The sequence below is a fragment of the Cherax quadricarinatus genome, unplaced genomic scaffold (assembly GCF_038502225.1).
Source record: "Cherax quadricarinatus isolate ZL_2023a unplaced genomic scaffold, ASM3850222v1 Contig132, whole genome shotgun sequence".
NCBI classification, from domain to species: Eukaryota; Metazoa; Arthropoda; class Malacostraca; order Decapoda; family Parastacidae; genus Cherax; species Cherax quadricarinatus.
The window spans coordinates 198,708-221,562 of record NW_027195158.1 but is presented as its reverse complement, the minus strand read 5'-3'; the positions used below and the strand labels follow the sequence as shown (position 1 = coordinate 221,562).

The window sequence follows — 22,855 nt, the reverse complement described above, 5'->3', positions numbered from 1 at the left end:
TGTGTATATGTATGTGTGTGTATGTACTCACCTATTTGTGATTGAAGGGGTCGATTCACAGCGTGTGAGGGAAAAGTTCAATAGATAGAAGTAGCGATGGAGTATATAGTAACAATAGTTTCATTGCCGGCTGCTTGTTAAGGTAGGGTCAGTCTAGCTCCCGCTATCCCTTCCCCTCCTTCTTCCCCCCCCCCCGAAAGGTGACGTGTGAGGCTCCGGTCCAAACAGTAATCACTAGACTCACAGCTCCCAGCACTACTGTAAGTACATGCCTGCCTTGTATTCTAGTGAATTTATTGGTTGAAAGCTTCACTTTTGACCAATAATAAACTTAGTCCTTTCAGTCTTGCTCTAAGTTGACTGTTGTAATAATCACCACGTCTTTTAGGTATTGTACTTATCATGGAGAGTGATTTCTTTAGCAGTGGGTAAACTGTCTGTCTTTCCAGCTTGGATGACAGAGAGGGTCACCTACCAATCAATGAGTAGAATTGAAGGAGACGGACTAACGTTCTGAGATGTCCCAAATTTTGATCCACTTACCTGTTTGTGTATGCAAGTAGCAGGATATAACCCCTCATCATTGCAGTGGAGAAAACCTGCTTTCCTGTCATCTGGAAGGATTATTGACGGCTAGAAAGTCTGTGAAGAATGAGCCGGGGGGTTGTCATCAACACCTGCGACCCCCCCCATCATCAGCAACGGCTACGATTTCAACAACAAGCAGTGTCACCAACACCAGACACCCAGGTTTTATATATACATATTAGCGTTGAATTCAGTTATTATTTATATTTTTCATTTTTCATTTTCTTTAATGTAGGATTAATATTTCATATTTAAGTGTTTTATATTTTATATTTTCTGAATAATAGTGTTTATGTTTGTCAGTTTTTGTTCTTTTTCTATTCATTAATTTTCCTGAGGAGGAGCCAGCCTTGGTAATACTGTCTGAAGTTGTTACAGGGCTGAGTTAGCCTTCACAGGTAGCGGCCTTGCCAGGATCACACTCGACTGAATCAAGATTCAACTCCATCTCGAATCTACCATTGGAACTTCAATGCCGCATACCACAGACGGTTACCACCACCCATGAGTAATCATTCTTTATGGTAGGACTACGGTACAGGTATTTAAAAGATTTGGTGATTGTTGTAGTCTCAATTTATTGTAAGTCAAGTCAGGCAGGATATAATATTTAATTCTGCCACCTTCTTGTTCGAGCTTGAAACACTTTGGAGGATTAGACTCTAGGGACCCGAGATTTTCCAGTGACAATTTGTTTCATTGAGCTCTTTATTTTATCAAGGGAACTGTCGTAGGACACTCTTGATTTGTTGGTGAGAAGATTGGATGGTCAAGGGACCCCATTCTACTTACTGTTTGCTCGGAGCCGGCATAGAACCCTTCGTTTTCATTAATACATATTGTTTAATTGAAGTAGGGATTGAGCCCTCTGATTTATTTACAGTTTGAGCGGAGCAGGAATTGAACCCTCCGTTTTCTTTAATACCCGTTTCATTTCCCCTAATAGTTTAAGTTATTCTTGCAAGTATGGAGGAATACCAGTTTTGGATGAACGCTGGAAGTTAGGAATAACAAGGAAAAATTTTGAATCTTTCATTAGTGCTAAGATCCAGGAAAGACTTGAAAGAGAGAGAACTGAGAGAGAAGAGAGACAGTTAGAAAGGGAAAGACAGGAGGAAAAGGAGCGAGAGAAAATCGAAAGAGAAGAAGAAAAGGAGAGAGAGAGAATCGAAAGAGAAGAGAAAAATGAGAGAGAGAGAATTGAAAGAGAAAGCAAAGAAAGACAGAAAGAGAGCGCGAAGACAAAAAAGAGCGTGATAGACTTGATCGTGAGGAAACAGCTAGAGAACGTGAGGAAAGAGCTAGAGAACATGAGCTGAGAGAGAGAGAAAAAGATCGCCTATTCTTCTTATACTCCTTGACTATAAGTCTTGGTATGGGGGAGTGTGAGGGAAAAGTTCAATAGATAGGAGTAGCGATGGAGTATATAGTAACAATAGTTTCATTGCCGGCTGCTTGTTAAGGTAGGGTCAGTCTAGCTCCCGCTATCCCTTCCCCTCCTTCCCCCCCCACCCCGAAAGGTGACGTGTGAGGCTCCGGTCATAACAGTAATCACTAGACTCACAGCTCCCAGCACTACTGTAAGTACATGCCTGCCTTGTATTCTAGTGGATTTATTGGTTGAAAGCTTCACTTTTGAACAATAATAAACTTAGTCCTTTCAGTCTTGCTTTAAGTTTACTATTGTAATAATCACCACGTCTTTTAGGTATTGTACTTATCATGGAGAGTGATTTCTTAAGCAGTGGGTAACCTGTCTATCTTTCCAGCTTGGATGACAGAGAGGGTCACCTGCCAATCAACGAGTAGAATTGAAGGAGATGGACTAACGTTCTGAGAAGTCCCAAATTTTGATCCACTTACCTGTTTGTGTATGCAAGTAGCAGGATATAACCCCTCATCATTGCAGTGGAGAAAACCTGCTTTCCTGTCATCTGGACGGATTATTGACGGCTAGAAAATCTGTGAAGAACGAGCCGGTGGGTTGTCATCACCTGCAACCCGCCCCCCATCATCAGCAACGGCTAGGATTTCAACAACACGCAGTGTCACCAACACCAGACACCCAAGTTTTATATATACATATTAGCGTTGAATTCAGTTATTTATATTTTTCATTTTTCATTTATATATAAGTGTTTTATATTTTATATTTTCTGAATAATAGTGTTTATGTTTGTCAGTTTTTGTTCTTTTTCTATTCATTAATTTTCCTGAGGAGGAGCCAGCCTTGGTAATACTGTCTGAAGTTGTTACAGGGCTGAGTAAGCCTTCACATAGCTCCTGGCCCCGCCTCTTCACTGATTGCTACTGGGTCCTCTCTCTCCCCCTGCTCCATGAGCTTTATCAAACCTCGTCTTAAAACTACGTCCACTACGTCACTTTCTAGACTATTCCATTGCCTGACAACTCTTTGACTGAAGAAATACTTTCTAATATTCCTTTGACTCATCTGGGTCTTCAACTTCGGTGTCCCATTTCTGGAACATCCTGTCTTTGTCCACCTTGTCCATTCCACGCAGTATTTTATATGTCGTTATCATGTCTCCCATGACCCTCCTGTCCTCCTGTGTCGTCAGGCCAACTTCCCTTAACCTTTCTTCGTAGGACAATCCCCTTAGCTCTGGGACTAGTCTTGTTGCAAACCTTTGCACTTTCTCTAATTTATTGACGTGCTTGACCAGATGTGGATTCCAAAATGGTGCTGCATACTCCAGTATGGGCATGAAGTAAATGGTGTACAGAGTCTTGAACGATTCCTTACTGAGGTATCGGAATGCTATCCTTAGGTTTGCCAGACGCCCGTATGCTGCAGCAGTTATCTGATTGATGTGCACCTCAGGAGATGTGCTCAGTATTATACTCACCCCACGATCTTTTTCCTTGAGTGCGGTTTGCAGTCTTTGGTCACCTAGACTATACTGTGTCTGCGGTCTTCTTTGCCCTTCCTCGATCTTCATGAATGCATTTGGCAGGTTTAATTTCAAGGAGCCAGTTGCTGAACCAGGCTTGTAGCCTGTCCAGATCTCTTTGTAGTCCTGCCTGATTCTTGACCGATTGCGTGTACTCACCTATTTGTACTCAACTACATGTGGTTGCAATGGTCGAGTCATCGCTCCTGGCCCTTCCTCTTCACTGATCGCTACTAGGTCCCAGCTCCGCTAGCTTTATCAAACTTCGTCTAAAAACTATGTATGGCTTCTGTCTCCACTGCGTCACCTTATTTCTTTGTCCCATTTCTGGAAGATTCTGTCTTTGTTCACCTTGTCAAGTCCTCGCAGTATTTTATATGTGGTTATCATGTCTCCCCTAACCCTCCTGTCCTCCAGTGTCGACAGGCCGATTTCCCTTAACCTTTCATCGTAGGACAATCTCTTGCTGCAAACCTTAGGACTCTCTTGACGTGTTTGACCAGGTGTGGGCTCCGAACTGGTGCTGCATACTCCAGTATGGGCCTGACGTACACGGTGTACAGAGTCTTGAACGATTCCTAACTGAGGTATCGGAACGCTATTCCTAGGTTTGCCAGGCGCTCATATGCTGCAGCAGTGCCTCAAGAGATGTGCTCGGTATTATACTCACCCCAAAATCTTTTTCTTTGAGTGAGGTTTGCAGTCTTTGGCCACCTAGACTATACTCTGTCTGTGGTCTTCTCTGCCCTTCCTCTATCTTCATGACTTTGCATTTGGCGGGGTTAAATTCAAGGAGCCACTTGCTGGACCCGTCTTGTAGCCTGTTCAGGTTTCTTTGTAGTTCTGCCTTATCCTCATCCGATTTAATTCTCCTCATTAACTTCACATCATCTGCAAACAGGGACACTTCTGAGTCTATCCCTTCCGTTATGTTATACACATATACCAGAAACAGCACCGGTCCTAGGACTGACCCCTGTGGAACCCCGCTTGTCACAGGCGCCCACTTTGACACCTCGTCATGTACCATTGCTCGCTGTTGCCTCTCTGTCAGTTATTCTCTGATCCATTGCAGTGCTTTCCCTGTTATGCATGCCTGATTATCTAACTTTTGCATCAACCTCTTGTGAGGAACTGTGTCGAATCCCTTTTTACATTCGAAGAAAATGTAGTCTATCCACCCCTTTCTCTCGTGTCTTACTTCTGATACCTTGTCATAAAACTCCAGTTGGTTTGTGTCACAGGATTTTCCTTCCCCGAAACCGTGCTGGTTGTCGTTTACAAGCTTGTGATTTTCTAGGTGCTCTACCACTCTCCTCCTGACAATCTTCTCCATGAGTTTGAATACTATACATGTCAATGACACAGGTCTATAATTTAATACCTCGTGTCTGACTTCTTTTTTAAAAATTTGGGACTATATTTGCCATCTTCCATACCTCAGGTAGTTGCTCAGTTTCAATGTATGTGTGAGAAGGCTTTCGTTATTGGCACACACAGCATCTCTGCTCCCTCTCTAAGGACCCACGGAGAGATTTTGTACGGTCCCACTGCCTTTGAGGTTTCAGGTTCACATAGCAGCTTCTGCACCTCCTCCTCGGTTGTGTGTATTTCGTCCAACACTTGTTGGTGTATTCCCTGATTTCCTGGAAACCTTCCTGTCTCCACTGTAAATACTTCTTTAAATCTCATATTGAGCTCCTCGCACAATTCTTGGTAGTTTCTTGTGAACTCCCCTCCTTCCTTCCTCAGTCTGATTATTTGGTCCTTGACTGTTTTTTTCCTCCTGACGTGGCAGAATTGGCTTTCGATGCTGTGTCATTTTCGTATTGTTGCTGCGCCTCCCTTCTTATCTGTGCATATTCGTTTCTGGCTCTTCGGCTAATCTCTTTATTTTCCTGGGTCCTTTGTCTTCTGTGCTTTTACCATTCTCTAGTGTACCTAGTTTCTCCTCACTACACTTTTGAGTGAACCAAGGACTCGTTGTGGTCTTCCCATTATTTCTGTTTCCCTTGGGAACAAACCTCTCCTCTGCCTATTTGCATTTTGTTGTCACGTAGTCCATCATTTCTTTTAATGGTTTTTCCTGCCAATTCTTTTTCCCACTAAACGCCTCGCAGGAAGTTCCTCATGTCTGTGTAATCCCCCCTTTGTAGTTTGGCTTCTCCCGTCCTATTCCTTCTACCCTCTCCACTTGTAGCTCAACTATGTATTCAAAGCACAGATCCTAATGATCACTAGATCCAAGGGGCCTTTCGTACGTGATATCCTCGATGTCCGAACTACTTAAAGTGAATACTAGGTCCAGTCTTGCTGACTCATCCTTACTTCTGTCTCTAGTAGTGTCTCTTAACATGTTGATGCATGAGGTTTTCCAGTACCACATCCATCATCTTGGTTCTCCATGTTTCAGGACCCCCATGGGGTTCCGTGTTTACCCAATCGGTCTCCTTGTGATTGAAATCACCCTTAACTAGTAACTTTATTCTACCTATGTGAACTCTTCTGGCCATATCGGCTAGTGTATCTACTATTGCTCTGTTGCTCTCTTTGTATTCTTCTCTTGGCCTCCTGCAGTTCTGTGGCAGGTTGTACATTACTGCAATTACAACCTTATGGCCCCCTGAATGAATTGTTCCTAAGTAGTCCCTTTCGCCCACAGCTCATTCCATCCATTCCTTCCATTTCCTCAAATCCCCACCGAATTTTAATGAGCAGTGCAACTCCTCCACCCCCTCTCTGCTCCCTCTATCTTTCCTCATGATTTGATATCTGGGTCGATATCTGATGAGTTTCGTTTCTGTGAGTGCTATTATGTCTGGGAATGTCTCCTTGATTCTTTCATGCCACTCCTCACATTTTTTTGTTATTCCGTCTGCATTTGTATACCAATCCTTCAACTTCTTTTCTGAAACTGTGGTCTGGGGGGTATGTCGGGATTGGGGAAGCGGGAGCCTTTATGAGGCACTATGGGACGTTGATGTGAAGGTGGAGTTTATAATGAGGTCTGTGGGCGCATTGGGTACAGCAAGTGTGTTTTGGGCTAGAATGTTTGGTTGCATTTAGTAGGTGGTTGTTTGGGAGGTTGTATTTTAACCTTCCTCCTGAGTCTGGGTTCTCCTGTACAACTCAGTCTTCGCCTCTCTTTTCTCCTGTGTGTGTGTTTGTGTTTGTGTGTGTGTGTGTGTGTGTGTGTGTGTGTGTGTGTGTGTGTGTGTGTAATAGATGAATATTTTACTATGTTATCATGCACTCATGAATTGGAACTCAAGAAAACTGTTTTATATAAGTCCAAAGAATACATTTATGTACTCACTATATATCTTCATAGCTGAAATTAGCAATAGCTCCAATTTCAAGGACGAATGTAGATCCCAATATCTTCAAAGTTTGGTTTCTTGCAGTTCACAGCAGCGGTCAGATGCTACTGAGTCTTGTACCGATGGTTCAGGTCTCAGAGCTCCTTCAGTACTGTACACCACCAAACATGCTTGCTTAAAATAAAATAAATTAAGCCACACGAAACTTAGACAAAGGTAAAAAAGATAAATACGGTACATAATCATGATATGTATGTATATATGCATGTCTGTATATATGTATATATATGTATATATTAAAGATGTGACAAAGTATCGGTAATGACTAGTATGGACCATTTTTATGGTATTAGTGTCGTTTAAAAATCAGCTTAAAAATATCAACATTAGCACTCTACCTAACGATAGTGAGAGCTGTTTATACAATCAAACGCACACACACACACACACACACACACACACACACACACACACACACACGCACATTTTCTTGGAGTGCAAGAAGGCCTTCGAAACAGTTCCTCTATAGAAGCTAGAGGAACAGGGACATATAACAGGAAGGGCACTGGAATAGATCAGAGAATTCCTGGCAGGGAGGCAACAGCGAGTCATGGTCCGTGATGAGGTATCACAGTGGACGCCGGTCACTAGCGGGGTCCCACAGGGGTCAGTCCTGGGACAAGTGCTATTAGTGGTATATGTGAACGACATGACGGAAGTGATAGGCTCAGAAGTGTCCCTGTTTGAAGATGATGTGAAGTTAATGAGGAGAATTAAATCAGATACGGAGCAGACAGGTTTACAAAGATATCTGGACAGGCTGGACACCTGGTCCAGCAATTGGCTTCTAGAATTCAACCTTGCCAAATGCAAAGTCATGAACATCGGAGAAGGGCAAAGAAGACCGCAGACAGAGTATAGGCTAGGTGCACCAAGACTGCAAACCTCACTCAAGGAGAAAGATCTAGGAGTGAGTATAATACCGAGTACATCGCGAGAAGCACACATTAACCAGATAACTTCTGCGGCATATGGGCGCCTGGCAAACCTGAGAATAGCGTTCCGGTACCTCAGTAAGGAATCGTTCAAGACTTTATACAGTATGTACGTCAGGCCCATACTGGAGTACGCAGCGCCAGTTTGGAACCCACTCCTGGCCAAGCACGTCAAGAAATTAGAGAAAGTGCAAAGGTTTGCAACAAGGCTGGTTCCTGAGCTAAGGGAAATGTCCTATGAAGAAAGGGAAATCGGTCTGTCGACACTGGAGGACAGGAGGGTCAGGGGAGACATGATAACGACATACAAAATACTGCATGGAATAGACAAGGTGGACAGAGACAGGATGTTCCGGAGATGGGACACAGAAACAAAGGGTCACAATTGGAAGCTGAAGACTCAGACGAGTCAAAGGATGTAAGGAAGTATTTCTTCAGCCACAGAGTTGTTAGGAAGTGGAATAGTCTGGCAAGCGATGTAGTGGAGGCAGGAACTATACCTAGTTTTAAGACGAGGTATGATAAATCTCGTGGAGCAGGGAGAGGAAGGATCCAGTAGCGGTTAGTGAAGAGGCGGGGCCGGAAGCTGAGTCTCGACCTCTGCAACCACAAGGAAAAAAAAGACCGCAGACGGAGTACAGTCTAGGAGGCTAGAGACTACAAACCTCATTCAAGGAAAAGGATCTTGGAGTGAGTATAACACCAGGCACGTCTCCTGAAGCGCACATCAACCTAATAACTGCTGCAGCATATGGGCGCCTAGCAAACCTAATAATAGCATTCCGACATCTCAAAAAAGGAATCGTTCAGGGCCCTGACGCCGTGTATGTCAGGCCTATATTGGAGTATGCAGCACCAGTTTGGAACCCACTCCTAGCCAAGCATGTAAGGAAATTAGAGAAAGTGCAAAGATTGGCAGTAAGAGTAGTCCTATGCACAAATAACCCACACATAGAAGAGAGGAGCTTACGACGACGTTTCGGTCCGACTTGGACCATTTACAAATCACACTAACGAGAAATAGAGCTGGACGGGTATATATAGGCAGGAAGAGGTAGAGGTGGTAGTAGCAGTAGAAGTAGTAGTAATAGTGGTAGTGGTAGTAGTAGTGGAAAATTGAGGAGGAGGAGGAGCTAGTCAAATACAAAGAAAGGGGAGCACTGCAAGGGAGCTAGGTGCCCACAGAGGGAGAGCAAGTACACGGAGGTGGGGGGAAGGGGAAGAAATGAAATAAATAACACAAGACAGAAGAAAGAAAGACAACCCAGAAGAGAAAAGAAAAAGGAAAGAGGAAGGGGAAAGAGGGAGAAAAAGAAAAAAGGATGAATCAGGTTAAGTCACGGGTGTTCTGAAGTTTGGAGCATTTTACAATGTAGTGGGAGAGGAAGGCATCTACAGAGACGAAGCCAGGTCGAGCTCTTGCTCCTGGCCCCGCCTCTTCACTGGTCGTTGCTAGGTCACTCTCCCTGAACCGTGAGCTTTATCATACCTTTGCTTAAACCTATGTATGGATCTTGCCTCCACTACATCGCTTCCCAAACTGTTCCACTTCCTGACTACTCTGTGGCTGAAGAAATACTTCCTAACATCCCTGTGATTCATCTGTGTCTTCAACGTCCAACTGTGTCCCCTTGTTGCTGTGTCCCATCTCTGGAACATCCTGTCTTTGTCCGCCTTGTGTGTGTGTGTGTGAGTGTGTGTGTGTGTGTGTGTGTGTGTACTCACCTAGTTGAGGTTGCAGGGGTCGAGTCCAAGCTCCTGTGTGTGTTTGTCTGTATGTGTGTGTGTGTGTGTGTGTGTGTGTGTGTGTGTGTGTGTGTGTGTGTGTGTGTGTGTGTGTGTGTGTGTGTACTCACCTAGTTGTACTCACCTAGTTGAGGTTGCGGGGGTCGAGTCCGAGCTCCTGGCCCCACCTCTTCACTGATCGCTACTAGGTCACTCTCCCTGAGCCGTGAGCTTTATCATACCTCTGCTTAAAGCTATGTATGGATCCTGCCTCCACTACATCGCTTCCCAAACTATTCCACTTACTGACTACTCTGTGGCTGAAGAAATACTTCCTAACATCCCTGTGATTCATCTGTGTCTTCAACTTCCAACTGTGTCCCCTTGTTACTGTGTCCAATCTCTGGAACATCCTGTCTTTGTCCACCTTGTCAATTCCTCTCAGTATTTTGTATGTCGTTATCATGTCCCCCCTATCTCTCCTGTCCTCCAGTGTGGTCAGGTTGTGTGTGTGTGTGGGTGTGTGTGTGTGTGTGTGTGTGTGTGTGTGTGTGTGTGTGTGTGCGTGTGTGTGTGTGTGTGTTTGTGTGTGTGTGTGTGTGTGTGTGTGTGTGTGTGTGTGTGTGTGTGTGTGTGTGTGTGTGTGTGTGTGTGTTTGTGTGTGTGTGTGTGTGTGTGTGTGTGTGTGTGTGTGTATGTGTGTGTGTACTCACCTTATTGTACTCACCTAATTGTGGTTGCAGGGGTCGAGACTCAGCTCCTGGCCCCGCCTCTTCACTGATCGCTACTGGGTCCTCTCTCTCTCTCTGCTTCCTGAGCTTTGTCATACCTCTTCTTAAAACTATGTATGGCTCCTGCCTCCACTACTTCACTTGCTAGGCTATTCCACTTGCTGACAACTCTATGACTGAAGAAATACTTCCTAACGTCCCTGTGACTCGTCTGAGTCTTCAGCTTCCAGTTGCGACCCCTTGTCCCTGTGTCCCCTCTCTGGAACATCCTATCTCTGTCCACCTTGTCTATTCCCCGCAGTATCTTGTATGTCGTTATCATGTCTCCCCTGACCCTTCTGTCCTCCAGTGTCGTACGACATTCCCTTGTGCTCTGGGACTAGCCTTGTTGCAAACCTTTGTACTTTCTCTAACTTCTTGACGTGCTTGACCAGGTGTGGGCTCCAGACTGGTGCTGCATACTCCAGTATGGGCCTAACATACACTGTGTACAGTGTCTTGAACGATTCCTTATTAAGGTATCGGAACGCTATTATCAGGTTTGCCAGGCGCCCGTATGCTGCAGCAGTTATTTGGTTGATGTGTGCCTCCGGTGATGTGCTCGGTGTTATATTCACCCCTGAGTGAGGTCTGTAGTCTTTGTCCACCTAGCCTATACTCTGTCTGCGTCTTCTTTGCCCCTCCCCAATCTTCATGACTTTGCATTTGGCTGGATTGAATTCGAGAAGCCAGTTACTGGACCACATGTCCAGCCTGTCCAGGTCTCTTTGCAGTCCTGCCTCATCCTCGTCCGATTTAATTCTTCTCATCAACTTCACGTCATCTGCGAACAGGGACACTTCAGAGTCTATTCCTTCCATCATGTCGTTCACATATATCAAAAATAGCACTGGTCCTAGAACTGACCCCTGTGGGACCCCGCTCGTAACAGGCGCCCACTGTGATACCTCTTCACGTACCATGACTCGTTGCTGCCTCCCTGTCAGGTGTGTGTGTGTGTGTATGTGTGCAACAAGATCAAACTAAGCAAGCTATATCACAATATGCTGAACAACCACTTTGAAAAACTATTGAACTTCCAAGCACTTTCGTGATTTCTCACATTATCAAGGAAGTATATAAATAAAAGTTCAGCAGCAGACATATAATGGTGAGATTACATCTCACGATCAACATACATCACCTCATCCATCCCTTTATTATGATGCGGATGAGAAGGTCAAGTACCTGTCAAACAGAGCACATATTCTACCCAAGATTTAGGATTTTAACTTGTCGAACACATCCTAAATTCTTCACAAATTTTATTAATTATAAAGAATCTAATTTATATAATCCTAAACTAATATTCATTTTCATATTTTTTTTATGAAGCTTGATTCTATTATACCCTTGATTCTCCTCAAGGGAGGTTCCTCGACTCTGGAGAGGGGCTCTTGATCTAGGGAATTGGATCTGTGCTCCAGTTCCCCGAATTGAGCCTGAATACCTTCCATCCCCCCCCCACATGCGCTGTATAATCCTACATATTTAGCGCTCCCTCGTGATTATCATTATAAAAGTTATCATACCTTGATACAATTTTCTCAGCCTTTCGAAAATCAACTGGATGGTCAAAATCTCTCACATGAATAAACAGAGCATTAGATTCTTGTCCAATTTCAGTGCTATATTTATGTTGCTTTAATCTTTGTTTAATGTTTCTCAGTTTGACGGTGATAAACTTTTTCACAGCTGTCAGTTGAGTCTTTAAGATTTGGGGGGGAATTTTGAATCATAAGTTTTTACACTCGATGTGTAATCTCTCCCTTATATTCCTTCTGCTGATCTTTTATTTTGCACTTTCTTGATAATATGAGAAATCACGAAAGAGCTTGAAAGGTCACTATTATTTCACAGAGATTCCCCTCATGGAAGGTTCCTTGATGTTGGTGAGGGGCTCTTGATTTAGGGAATTGAATCTGTGCTCCAGTTCCCCGAATTAAGCCTGAATGCCTTCCACATCCCCCCCTGGGCGCTGTATAATCCTACGGGTTTAGCGCTTCCCCCTTGATTATAATAATAATAATTCACAGAGATTGTTTTGCATATTGTGATGTCACCTGTTTACTGTCGGGTGGTCCTGTGGTTCTCGCTACTATGAGGCAGGCCAGTACAACATGGGTTCGAATCCTTGGCTAGCACAGTGTTGTTATTGATATATATATATATATATATATATATATATATATATATATATATATATATATATATATATAATACAAGTGCTGGTTGCTGTTACCTGTGCTGAAGGCTGAAGGGACACGGGTCGCTGTTCTTCTGTTCACCCCAGTCTTGATGGTACTGGTGCTCTTGCACTTAGTATCAGTATTACCCTCACCTCGACCACTCCTACCACCACCACTACTACCACTACCACTCCCACCACCACAAACACCCCATCACATCACCATGCCTTTGATGGGACATCAGCGGTCATCTAACACCGCAGTACCTACAAGCATTTGTATCTAAACGAACACATACAGCAGAAGTAAGGCCTCCTCGTATTACACCTAATCCAGTGATCGAATCCAGGTCCTTGAGTTGTGTCCTTTTAAGTAGGTAACTACGAAGTACATTGTAAAGAGGTACTCACATGCTGTGTACGTGCCTCAGGGGTCACAGACCTACGCTCATCAATATTTGCTGGCTGGTACACTGATCTTAATATCGATCTCGCGTGTCCGAGTTAAAATCAGATTGTATAGATGATTTATCAATTAGGACAGTGGATGTGTGGGAGGGCGAAGCCGAGGTCTCTTTCGTCAGTTGAAACAGTGACTCCTGGAGTCAATGTTATATCCTTGCCCACACCATTCTACGACATCTAATTAAGGTATCTTTATTTTAACTCTCAGTTAGCGCATGTGAAGACGGACAAGCTGAAGTTTTTGTCGTAATTTGTCATAGAGACTTCGCATTTCATTCTTAATTCAATGTTGACTTCATTCAGTGTCAGCGGAATTCTAGGTAATCAGGTTTGATCCCAGGGAATGAAGGTTAGCATCATTCCCTAGGATCTAGAGCCCTTCTCCAACATCACAACACTCCGACTAAAGCTATAACTTTCTGTTGGAGGATGCAATCTGTATACTCACCTATTTGTGTTCTATCAATGGAAATAAATGACCCATAATGGAAATAAGTCACTCTGTCTGACTTTTTTGGGTTATCCCAGGTTCTTTACACATACGCTGTTGTGTATGATAAACTATGTAACTGTATTTGTGTTAACCTGAATAAACTTACTTACAAGGGCTCTGGTGGCCTGGTGGTTAACGCTCTCGCTTCACACGGTGAGGGCCTGGGTTCGATTCCCAGCCAGAGTAGAAACATTGGACGTGTTTCTTTCAACCTATTGTCTATGTTCCCCATCAGTAAAATGGGTACCTGGGTGTTAGTCGACTGGTGTGGGTCGCATCCTGGGACACTGACCTAAGGAGGCCTGGTCACAGACCGGGCCGCGGGGGCGTTGACCCCCGGAACTCTCTCCAGGTAAGGGTTTTGGGTCTGCCTATTAGTGCGTATCACCGAGTGTGATGACCTACTGTAGCTACAGGAGCTGACCTACTGCAGCTACAGGAGCTGACCTACTGCAGCTACAGGAGCTGGTCTACTGTAGCTACAGGAGCTGACCTACTGTAGCCACAGGAGCTGACCTACTGCAGCTACAGGTGCTGACCTACTGTAGCTACAGGAGCTGACCTACTGTAGCTACAGGAGCTGGCCTACTGTAGCCACAGGAGCTGACCTACTGCAGCTACAGGAGCTGAGCTACTGTAGCCACAGGAGCTGACCTACTGTAGCTACAGGAGCTGACCTACTGTAGCTACAGGAGCTGACCTACTGTAGCTACAGGAGCTGACCTACTGTAGCCACAGGAGCTGACCTACTGTAGCTACAGGAGCTGACCTACTGTAGCCACAGGAGCTGACCTACTGTAGCTACAGGAGCTGACCTACTGTAGCCACAGGAGCTGACCTACTGCAGCTACAGGAGCTGACCTACTGTAGCCACAGGAGCTGACCTACTGTAGCCACAGGAGCTGACCTACTGTAGCTACAGGAGCTGACCTACTGTAGCTACAGAAGCTGACCTACTGTAGCTACAGGAGCTGACCAACTGTAGCCACAGGAGCTGGCCTACTGTAGCCACAGGAGCTGACCTACTGTAGCTACAGGAGCTGACCTACTGTAGCCACAGGAGCTGACCTACTGTAGCCACAGGAGCTGACCTACTGTAGCCACAGGAGCTGACCTACTGTAGCCACAGGAGCTGACCTACTGTAGCCACAGGAGCTGACCTACTGTAGCCACAGGAGCTGACCTACTGTAGCCACAGGAGCTGACCTACTGTAGCCACAGGAACTGACCTACTGTAGCTACAGGAGCTGGTCTACTGTAGCTACAGGAGCTGACCTACTGTAGCTACAGGAGCTGACCTACTGTAGCTACAGGAGCTGACCTACTGCAGCTACAGGAGCTGACTTACTGTAGCCACAGGAGCTGGCCTACTGTAGCCACAGGAGCTGACCTACTGTAGCTACAGGAGCTGACTTACTGTAGCCACAGGAGCTGACCTACTGCAGCTACAGGAGCTGACCTACTGTAGCCACAGGAGCTGACCTACTGTAGCCACAGGAGCTGACCTACTGTAGCCACAGGAGCTGACCTACTGTAGCCACAGGAGCTGACCTACTGTAGCCACAGGAACTGACCTACTGTAGCTACAGGAGCTGACCTACTGTAGCTACAGGAGCTGACCTACTGTAGCCACAGGAGCTGGCCTACTGTAGCCACAGGAGCTGACCTACTGTAGCTACAGGAGCTGACCTACTGTAGCCACAGGAGCTGACCTACTGCAGCTACAGGAGCTGACCTACTGTAGCTACAGGAGCTGACCTACTGTAGCCACAGGAGCTGACCTACTGTAGCCACAGGAGCTGACCTACTGTAGCCACAGGAGCTGACCTACTGTAGCCACAGGAGCTGACCTACTGTAGCCACAGGAGCTGACCTACTCTAGCTACAGGAGCTGACCTACTGCAGCTACAGGTGCTGACCTACTGTAGCTACAGGAGCTGACCTACTGTAGCCACAGGAACTGACCTACTGTAGCCACAGGAGCTGACCTACTGTAGCCACAGGAGCTGACCTACTGTAGCCACAGGAGCTGACCTACTGTAGCCACAGGAGCTGACCTACTGTAGCCACAGAAGCTGACCTACTGTAGCCACAGGAGCTGACCAACTGTAGCCACAGGAGCTCACCTACTGTAGCCACAGGAGCTGACCTACTGTAGCCACAGGAGCTGAACTGGAAGAGAAAGTTATTTTTATTTTATTTAATCATCGAGGAACAATAACCTAAGATAACTAATAACTAATGCAACGGTTTATTGTGGCAAAGTTTCGCTCCCCAGAAGCTTTGTAAAGCCTTTGTAAAATATACAGGAACACAGACGAGTAAATATGGATAACAGCGAGAGGTAAAAAAAATGAGCACTGACGTAGACTAATTGGCTGATGGTGTCGGTAGTACTATTAGTAGTAGTTGCAGTAGTAGTAGAAGTAGTAATAATAGTAGTAGCAATAGAACTAGTAGTAAAAGCGGTAGTAGTAGTAGTTGCAACAGTAGTAGAACTTGTAGTAGTAGTAGTAGTAGTAGAAGTAGTAGTTGTAGTAGTAATAGTAACAATAGCAGTAGTAGTAGCAGTAGCAATAATCGTATTAGAAGCAGCCGAAGTAGTAGTAGTAGTAATAGTAGCAGTAGTAGTAGTTGTAGTTGTAGCAGCAGTAGTATTAGTAGTAGTTGTTTTTGTTGTTGTTGTCGTTGTTGTTGTTGTTGTGGTAGTAGTAGTAGTAGCAGTAGTAATAGTAATAATAGAAGATGTAGTAGTAGTAACAGAAGTATCAGAAATAGTAGTAATAGTAGTAGTATTAGTAGTAGCAGCAGTAATTATGGTCGTTGTAGTAGTAGTAGTTACAGTTGCCGTAGCAGTGAAGTAATTTTTGGTTGGTATGTGTGACGGGTTTATTGTTCTGAGGAGAACTGTTGTTTATACTTCATACATGACGAAACTGGCTTTATTTTGTGTAATAATTCAATCTGTGAAGCAGTAACAAGAGTTCTTCTCAAAACAAAAACCTCGCCATCACACAGCAACCAAGAGTTATCACCACCACTGCTCTTACTACTACTACTACTACTACTACTACTACTGTTGCTGCTAGTACTGTTACTACCACTACTGTTACCATTGATGCTGCTTCTATTACTACTACTGCTACTATTACCATTGCTGCTGCTACTACTACTACTACTACTACTGTTGCTGCTAGTACTGTTACTACCACTACTACTACTACTGTTGCTGCTAGTACTGTTACTACCACTACTGTTACCATTGATGCTGCTTCTATTACTACTACTGCTTCTACTACCATTGCTGCTGCTACTACTACTACTACTACTACTACTACTACTACTACTACTACTTCTTCTGCTATTACTACTATTACTACCACTACTACTATTACTACTATTACCAATAGCATTGGTCAGTTAGCCTACAGTAGTGCTTACGCTTCTCCACCTTTTTTTGTTATATGTACACACATGTGCGTCAATGCATTTTTATATTGGTTTGACAAAGCTCCTGGAGAGCGAAATGTTGCCGCAATCAAATGTCACATTAATAATAATCTTTATATCTACAAGTACATGACATCAATGACACTAGTAGTATACATAAAGCCGCTTGGTATACAGAACTTTTCGGGCTAATTAGGTCAGTTTTGTCGCAGGATGTCACCCACACCTGTCGACTAACACCCAGGTACTCATTTTACTTATGGTTGAACATGGACAGCAGGTGTTTTATGGAAACACATCCTTAAGTATTCTTGCCAAACCGGGGATTAGAAGTCGGGACCTCAAGTGTGAGGTGAGTGTGCAAGCGATCTAGCTACAGGACACAAGTTCTCCATTACCTAACATATTGTCGGTAATTCCACCAACATTATTACTAATTGTGGCTTATTTCCACTGTAGTCTATAACTCCTTTCTCAGCATTCCACACACAAAAAAACAGGGACAACCTGGTACTTATTTACTGCTACGTGAACAAGAGCAACAAGTGTAAGGAGATCTGCGCATACGTCTCATCCTGCCAAAGATGCCACACATAAAAGTCGACTATCACACTGGTACCTATTTATTGCTTGGTGAATTAGGGTAAAAGGTGTAGCGCAACTTAGTCCATATGGGAGTGTAGGGAGGGGGGCAGGTCCATAGTTTTCTTGGATTGTTGCATGACATCTCTGCGCTACAAAGGGAACTAAGCTAGTGAACATATATATAATTCTTCTCAGTTCTCTCCTAATCTAGTGAATAATAATATTCTCTGGGACAAAATACGGTAAATAGTATACAGTGATTGGCAGCGTGCTGCGGACACGAAGAGTGTTGTAATATATTCACGGCTAATATCACAAGTGAATTTTTGTTCGGGTGGTTTCAAAGAATCTGTTAGCTGCAAGGAAGATAAAGCCGGTCAACAAAAACAAACTATTTGCCCATCAATGGAAAAGAGCATAATTTATACAATTAAATGTGAAGCTGTAGAGAAGACACTCACTGGAGTAGGTGTGATCAATAACCTTCGTATACCTGGAGTATTGCCTGGAGAGCGTTCCAGATGTGAACGTCCCCGAGGACCGGTCCGTGAACAGGCCTCGCTGTGGATGAGGGCCTGATCAATCAGGCTATTACTGCTGGCCGCACGCAAATCAACGTATTAACCATAGCCCGGCTGGTAGATGCCTGTCTAGGTCCCTCTTGAAGACAGCTAGGAGCTTATTGGTAATCCTCCGTAAGTGTGCTGGGAGGCAGTTGAGCAGTCTTGGGCCTCTGACGCTACTAGTGTTAACTTTTAGTGTACTCATGGTACCCTTGCTTTTCTTTAGGCGGGGAATGTTGCACCTTCTGCCGAGTTTTTTGCTTTCGTAGGGAGTGATTTATGTATGCAAATTTGGGACTAATCTTTCTAGGACTTTCCACGTAAATTGTGTATTTTTCTCGCCTGCGTTCCAAGGAGTACAGGTCAAGTGGCTTCAGACGTTCCCAATAATTGAGGTGCTTAATTGTATTTACATGTGCAGTGAAAGTTCTCTGTATATTCTCCAGATCTGCAATTTCACTGGTTTTGGAAGGGACCATTAGCTTAGAACAAGTAATTTAAAGAATTATCATTGGCTGGGCATCCTTTGTTTTGAAAGTTTACCTGGAGTTTACCTGGAGAGGGTTTCGGAGGTCAACGCCCCCGCGGCCCGGTCTGAGACCAGGCCTCATGGTGGATCAGGGTCTGATCAACCAAGCTGTTACTGCTGGCCGCACGCAAGCTGACGTACGAATCACAGCCCGGTTAGTCAGGTACTGACTTTAGGTGCCTGTCCAGTGCCTTCTTGAAGACAGCCAGGGGTCTATTGGTAATCCCTCTTATGTATACTTGGAGGCAGTTGAACAGTCTTGGGCCCCTGACACTTATTGTGTTGTCTCTCAGTGTACTCGTGACTCCCCTGCTTTTCATCGAGGGAATGTATCTCCTGCCGAGTCTTTTGCTTTCATAGGGAGTGATTTTCGTGTGCAGGTTTGGTACCAATCCCTCCAGGACCTTCCAAGTGTATATTATCATGTATCTCTCTCGCCTGCGTTCGAGGGAATACAGATCAAGAACCTTCAACCGTTCCCAGTAGTTTAGGTGCCTCATCGTACTTATGTGTGCTGTGAAAGTTAATTGTACATTTTCCACGTCTGCAATGTCGCCAGCCTTGAAGGGGGCCGTTAGTGTACAACACTATTCCAGCCTAGAGAGCACAAGCAGCCTGTACTCTGTCTGCGGTTTTCTTTGCAAAACCCCGGTCTTCATGACTTTGCATTTGGCGGGGTTAAATTCTAGGTGCCAGTTGCTGGACCACGCGTCCAGCCTGTACAGGTCTCTTCGTAGACCTGTCTGGTCCGCATCTGATTTAATTCTCCTCATTAATTTAACATCATCTGCAAACAGTGACACTTCTGAGTCTATCCCTTCCGTCATGTCGTTCACATATACCAAGAATAGCACTGGTCCCAGGACTCACCCCTGTAGGACCCCGCTCGTCACCGGCGCCCACTGTGATACCTCATCACGGACCATGACTCGCTGTTGCCTCCCTGTCAGGTATTCTCTGATCCATTGCAGTGCCCTTTCTGTTATATGTGCCTGATCCTCTAGCTTTTGTACTAATCTCTTGTGAGGAAATGTGTCGAAGGCCTTTTTGCAGTCCAAGAAAATGCAATTAACCCACCCCTCCCTCTCATGTCTTACTTCAGTTTCCTTGTCATAAAACTCTAGCAGCTTTGTGACACAGGATTTGTCTTCCATGAATCCGTGCTGGCTGTCGTTTATAACCTTGTTTCGCTCCAGGTGCCCCACTACTCTCCTTCTGATAATACACGTCAGTGACGCTCGTCTATAGTTTAGTGCTTCATTTCTGTTTCCTTTCTTAAAGATGTGTGTGTGTGTGTGTGTACTCACCTATTTGTACTCACCTGTTTGTGGTTGCAGGGGTCGATTCATATCTCCTGGCCCCGCCTCTTCACTGATTGCTACTAGATCCTCTCTCTCCCTGCTCCATGAGATTTATCAAACCTCGTCTTGAAATTATGTATAATTTCCCCCTCCACTACGTCACTTTCTAGGCTATTCCACTGCCTGACAACTCTATGACTGAAGAAATACTTCCTAATATCCTTTTGACTTATCTGAGCCTTCAGCTTCCAATTGAGACCCTTTGCTTCTGTGTCCCATCTCTAGAACATTATGTCTTTTTCCATCTTGTCTATTCCGAGCAGTATTTTATGTCGTTATCATGTCTCCCCTGACCCTCCTGTCCTCCAGTGTCGTAAGGCTAATTTCCCTTAACCTTAGCCAGTTTCCCTTAACCTTAACCTTAGCTCTGAGACTAGTCTTGTTGCAAGCCTTTGCACTTTCTCTAATTTCTTGACGTGCTTGACCAGGTGTGGATTCCAAACTGGTGCTGCATACTCCAGAATGGGCCTGATGTATATGATGTACACAGTCTTGAACGATTCCTTACTGAGGTATCAGAATGCTATCGTTAGTTTTGCCAGACGCCCGTATGCTGCAGCACTTATCTGATTGATGTGCACCTCAGGAGATGTGCTCGGTATTATACTAACCCCAAGATCTTTTTCCTTGAGTGAGATTTGCAGTCTTTGGTCACCTAGACTATACTGTGTCTGCGGTCTTCTTTGCCCTTCCCTGATCTTCATGGCTTTGCATTTGGCAGGGTTAAATTCAAAGAGCCAGTTGCTGAACCATGCTTGTAGCCTGTCCAAGTCTCTTTGTAGTCCTGCCTGGTCCTCGACCGATTTGATTCTCCTCATTAACTTCACATCATTTGCAAACAAGTATACTTCTGAGTCTGTCTCTTCCGTTATGCCATTCACATATACCAAAAACAGCACAGGTCCTAGGACTGACCCCTGTGGGAACCCGCTCATCACAGGCGCCAACTCTTACACCTCGTCACGTACCATGACTCGTTGTTGCCTTCCTGTCAGATATTCCTGTTATGTGTGCCTGATCCTCTAGCTTTTGCACTAACCTCTTGTGAGGAACTGTGTCGACGGCCTTCTTGCAATCCAAGAAAATGCAGTCTATCTACCCCTCTCTGTCGTGCCTTACTTCTGTTACCTTGTCATAAAACTCCCATAGTTTTGTGACACAGGGTTTTCCTTCCCTGAAACTGTGCTTGTTGTCGTTTATAAGCTGCGTCTCTCTAGGTTCTCATTATCCATTCTATTATTTTCCTAGCAATTGCGATAAGAGACATTGTTGTAGTCTGTGAAAGCGAGATTCTCTGACATTATCACTTCCAACTCTTTCACATTAGCAATTTGCTCTTTTTTTTTTTTTTGGTTAGAATTTGTTTAATACTCCGATCTAGTTTTTATTTCCGCGAGTTCTCCATAGCGTAATTGAAATTTGTCTTCAGTGAACTTCATATTGCATTCGAATCCCATTTCAAGACTTGGTTTATATCCACTTGGAGATCTACAGTATCATCAGTGGATGCCACTGTAAATTATGGTATCGTCAAGAAAAGGACACACGGTGCTATGGCGTACATCTCTGTCGATGTCACACAAGAGGATGAGGTAAAAGATGAGAGTTTGCACAGAGCTTTTCGCTGTAGCCGCCTCTATCTAATGCGTTTACTATTTATTACTCTTTGTGTTCTACTGGTTACCAAGTTAAAGACCCATCTACTCACTTTTTCCCGAAAATCCTTTATTACGCATTTTGTGTACTATTACACCATGATTGCACTTGACGGCGGCTTTCGCGTTCTTCTTTGTCCTTCATTGCGTTCAAGACCATGTTATAGTGGCGCAGTAGTTGTGAGAGACAGGAATGACCTACTCTAAACCCATTCTGCCCTGGGTTGGCGATCTTGCTTCTTAGATCCCTGTCAAATATTTTTATGAAGTAAGACGTTAGTGCCATTGGTCTATAATTCTTTGAAATTGCTTTACTGCCATCTTTGTGGAATGGGGCTATGTCTGTTGTTTTATTAACTGTGTAATGACCTCCATGTGTATTCTCCCTCTCCATGGAATATTTAAGGGATTTCTTGCAGTTCATGATGAACAGGGAGTTCCACAAGTCTAGGCCTGGAGCAGAGAGCACGAGCATGTCGTTAATTGCTGTTTCAAAGTACTGTAATGCTAAGGGTATATCATTACATCGTTTCAAATAGAGTGTAGTTGAAGGAAAGTCTTTGATAACACAGTGATAACATAGCGAATAGTGAAGTGGAAATGCGAGAGAGTGAGTGAAGTGTAGTGACAGGTCTGAGCTAGCATCAGCCCTCAACCACCCGAGCGAGTAAACGGAGTTGACGGAGGTCTCCAGTACACAACGCAAATCATCTTTGTTTCTAGCAAAATTTTACACCAGTTAGCTTCCCTAGGGAATGCTTCAAGTGCACCAAAAGTAATGATGTGTTCGGGAAGGAGTGTAGCATTGCAGGTGCCTGTTGTACATTCTATTCTATTCTATTTGATTCGCCGGTATGGTATCCCGGCTCGGGATATTTATTTATCCAAGGGAAGAGAAGCTATCAACTGGCGAAAAATATCGTAATAACTTCTCTTGTCCTGGATAAATATTGTAACAGTCTGTTTGTGTACACTGACCCAAAAACACTTCCTTGCTATAATATCATTGCTAGTTATAGGTAGAAATATTGGCGCATGAAGCGACACCTCTCCTGGCAAAGGTAATATTATATCCAACAAATATTTTGCTTAAAAGCATTGTTACACTGTCAACAAGTTTTTACTCATCGTTAATATTAATCCAGTGATGGAATAATATTAACAATCTTGAGTTCATCAGTTATAAGCAAAAGAAACTATCACTTAAGCCACGAGCTTCTAACTTATGAGTTGGTACGCAATCCTCAAAGTTTACA

General features: G+C 44.3%; 2 protein-coding genes across 3 annotated transcripts in view; one reads left to right on the top strand and one right to left on the bottom strand.

The window, feature by feature from the left end:
• Nucleotides 1–12,706, bottom strand: part of LOC128694497 (uncharacterized) — a 65,692-nt gene extending 52,986 nt beyond the window's left edge. Inside the window, exons 1-2 of one of the 2 annotated variants that reach the window (XM_070080078.1) lie at nucleotides 12,553–12,706; nucleotides 6,817–6,994 (exon numbers count right to left, since the gene is read on the bottom strand). In XM_070080078.1, the coding sequence (XP_069936179.1) occupies nucleotides 6,817–6,829 (13 nt within the window). In that variant the 5' untranslated portion in view covers nucleotides 6,830–6,994; nucleotides 12,553–12,706. The remainder of the gene's footprint in view (nucleotides 1–6,816; nucleotides 6,995–12,552) is intronic. The other variant, XM_070080079.1, reaches the window with a different exon arrangement.
• A 375-nt stretch (nucleotides 12,707–13,081) lies between these two features.
• LOC128694501 (uncharacterized) overlaps nucleotides 13,082–22,855 on the top strand; it is a 111,545-nt gene continuing 101,771 nt past the window's right edge. Inside the window, exon 1 of the mRNA XM_070080077.1 lies at nucleotides 13,082–13,149. The gene's annotated coding sequence lies outside the window, so the exon portion shown is untranslated. The remainder of the gene's footprint in view (nucleotides 13,150–22,855) is intronic.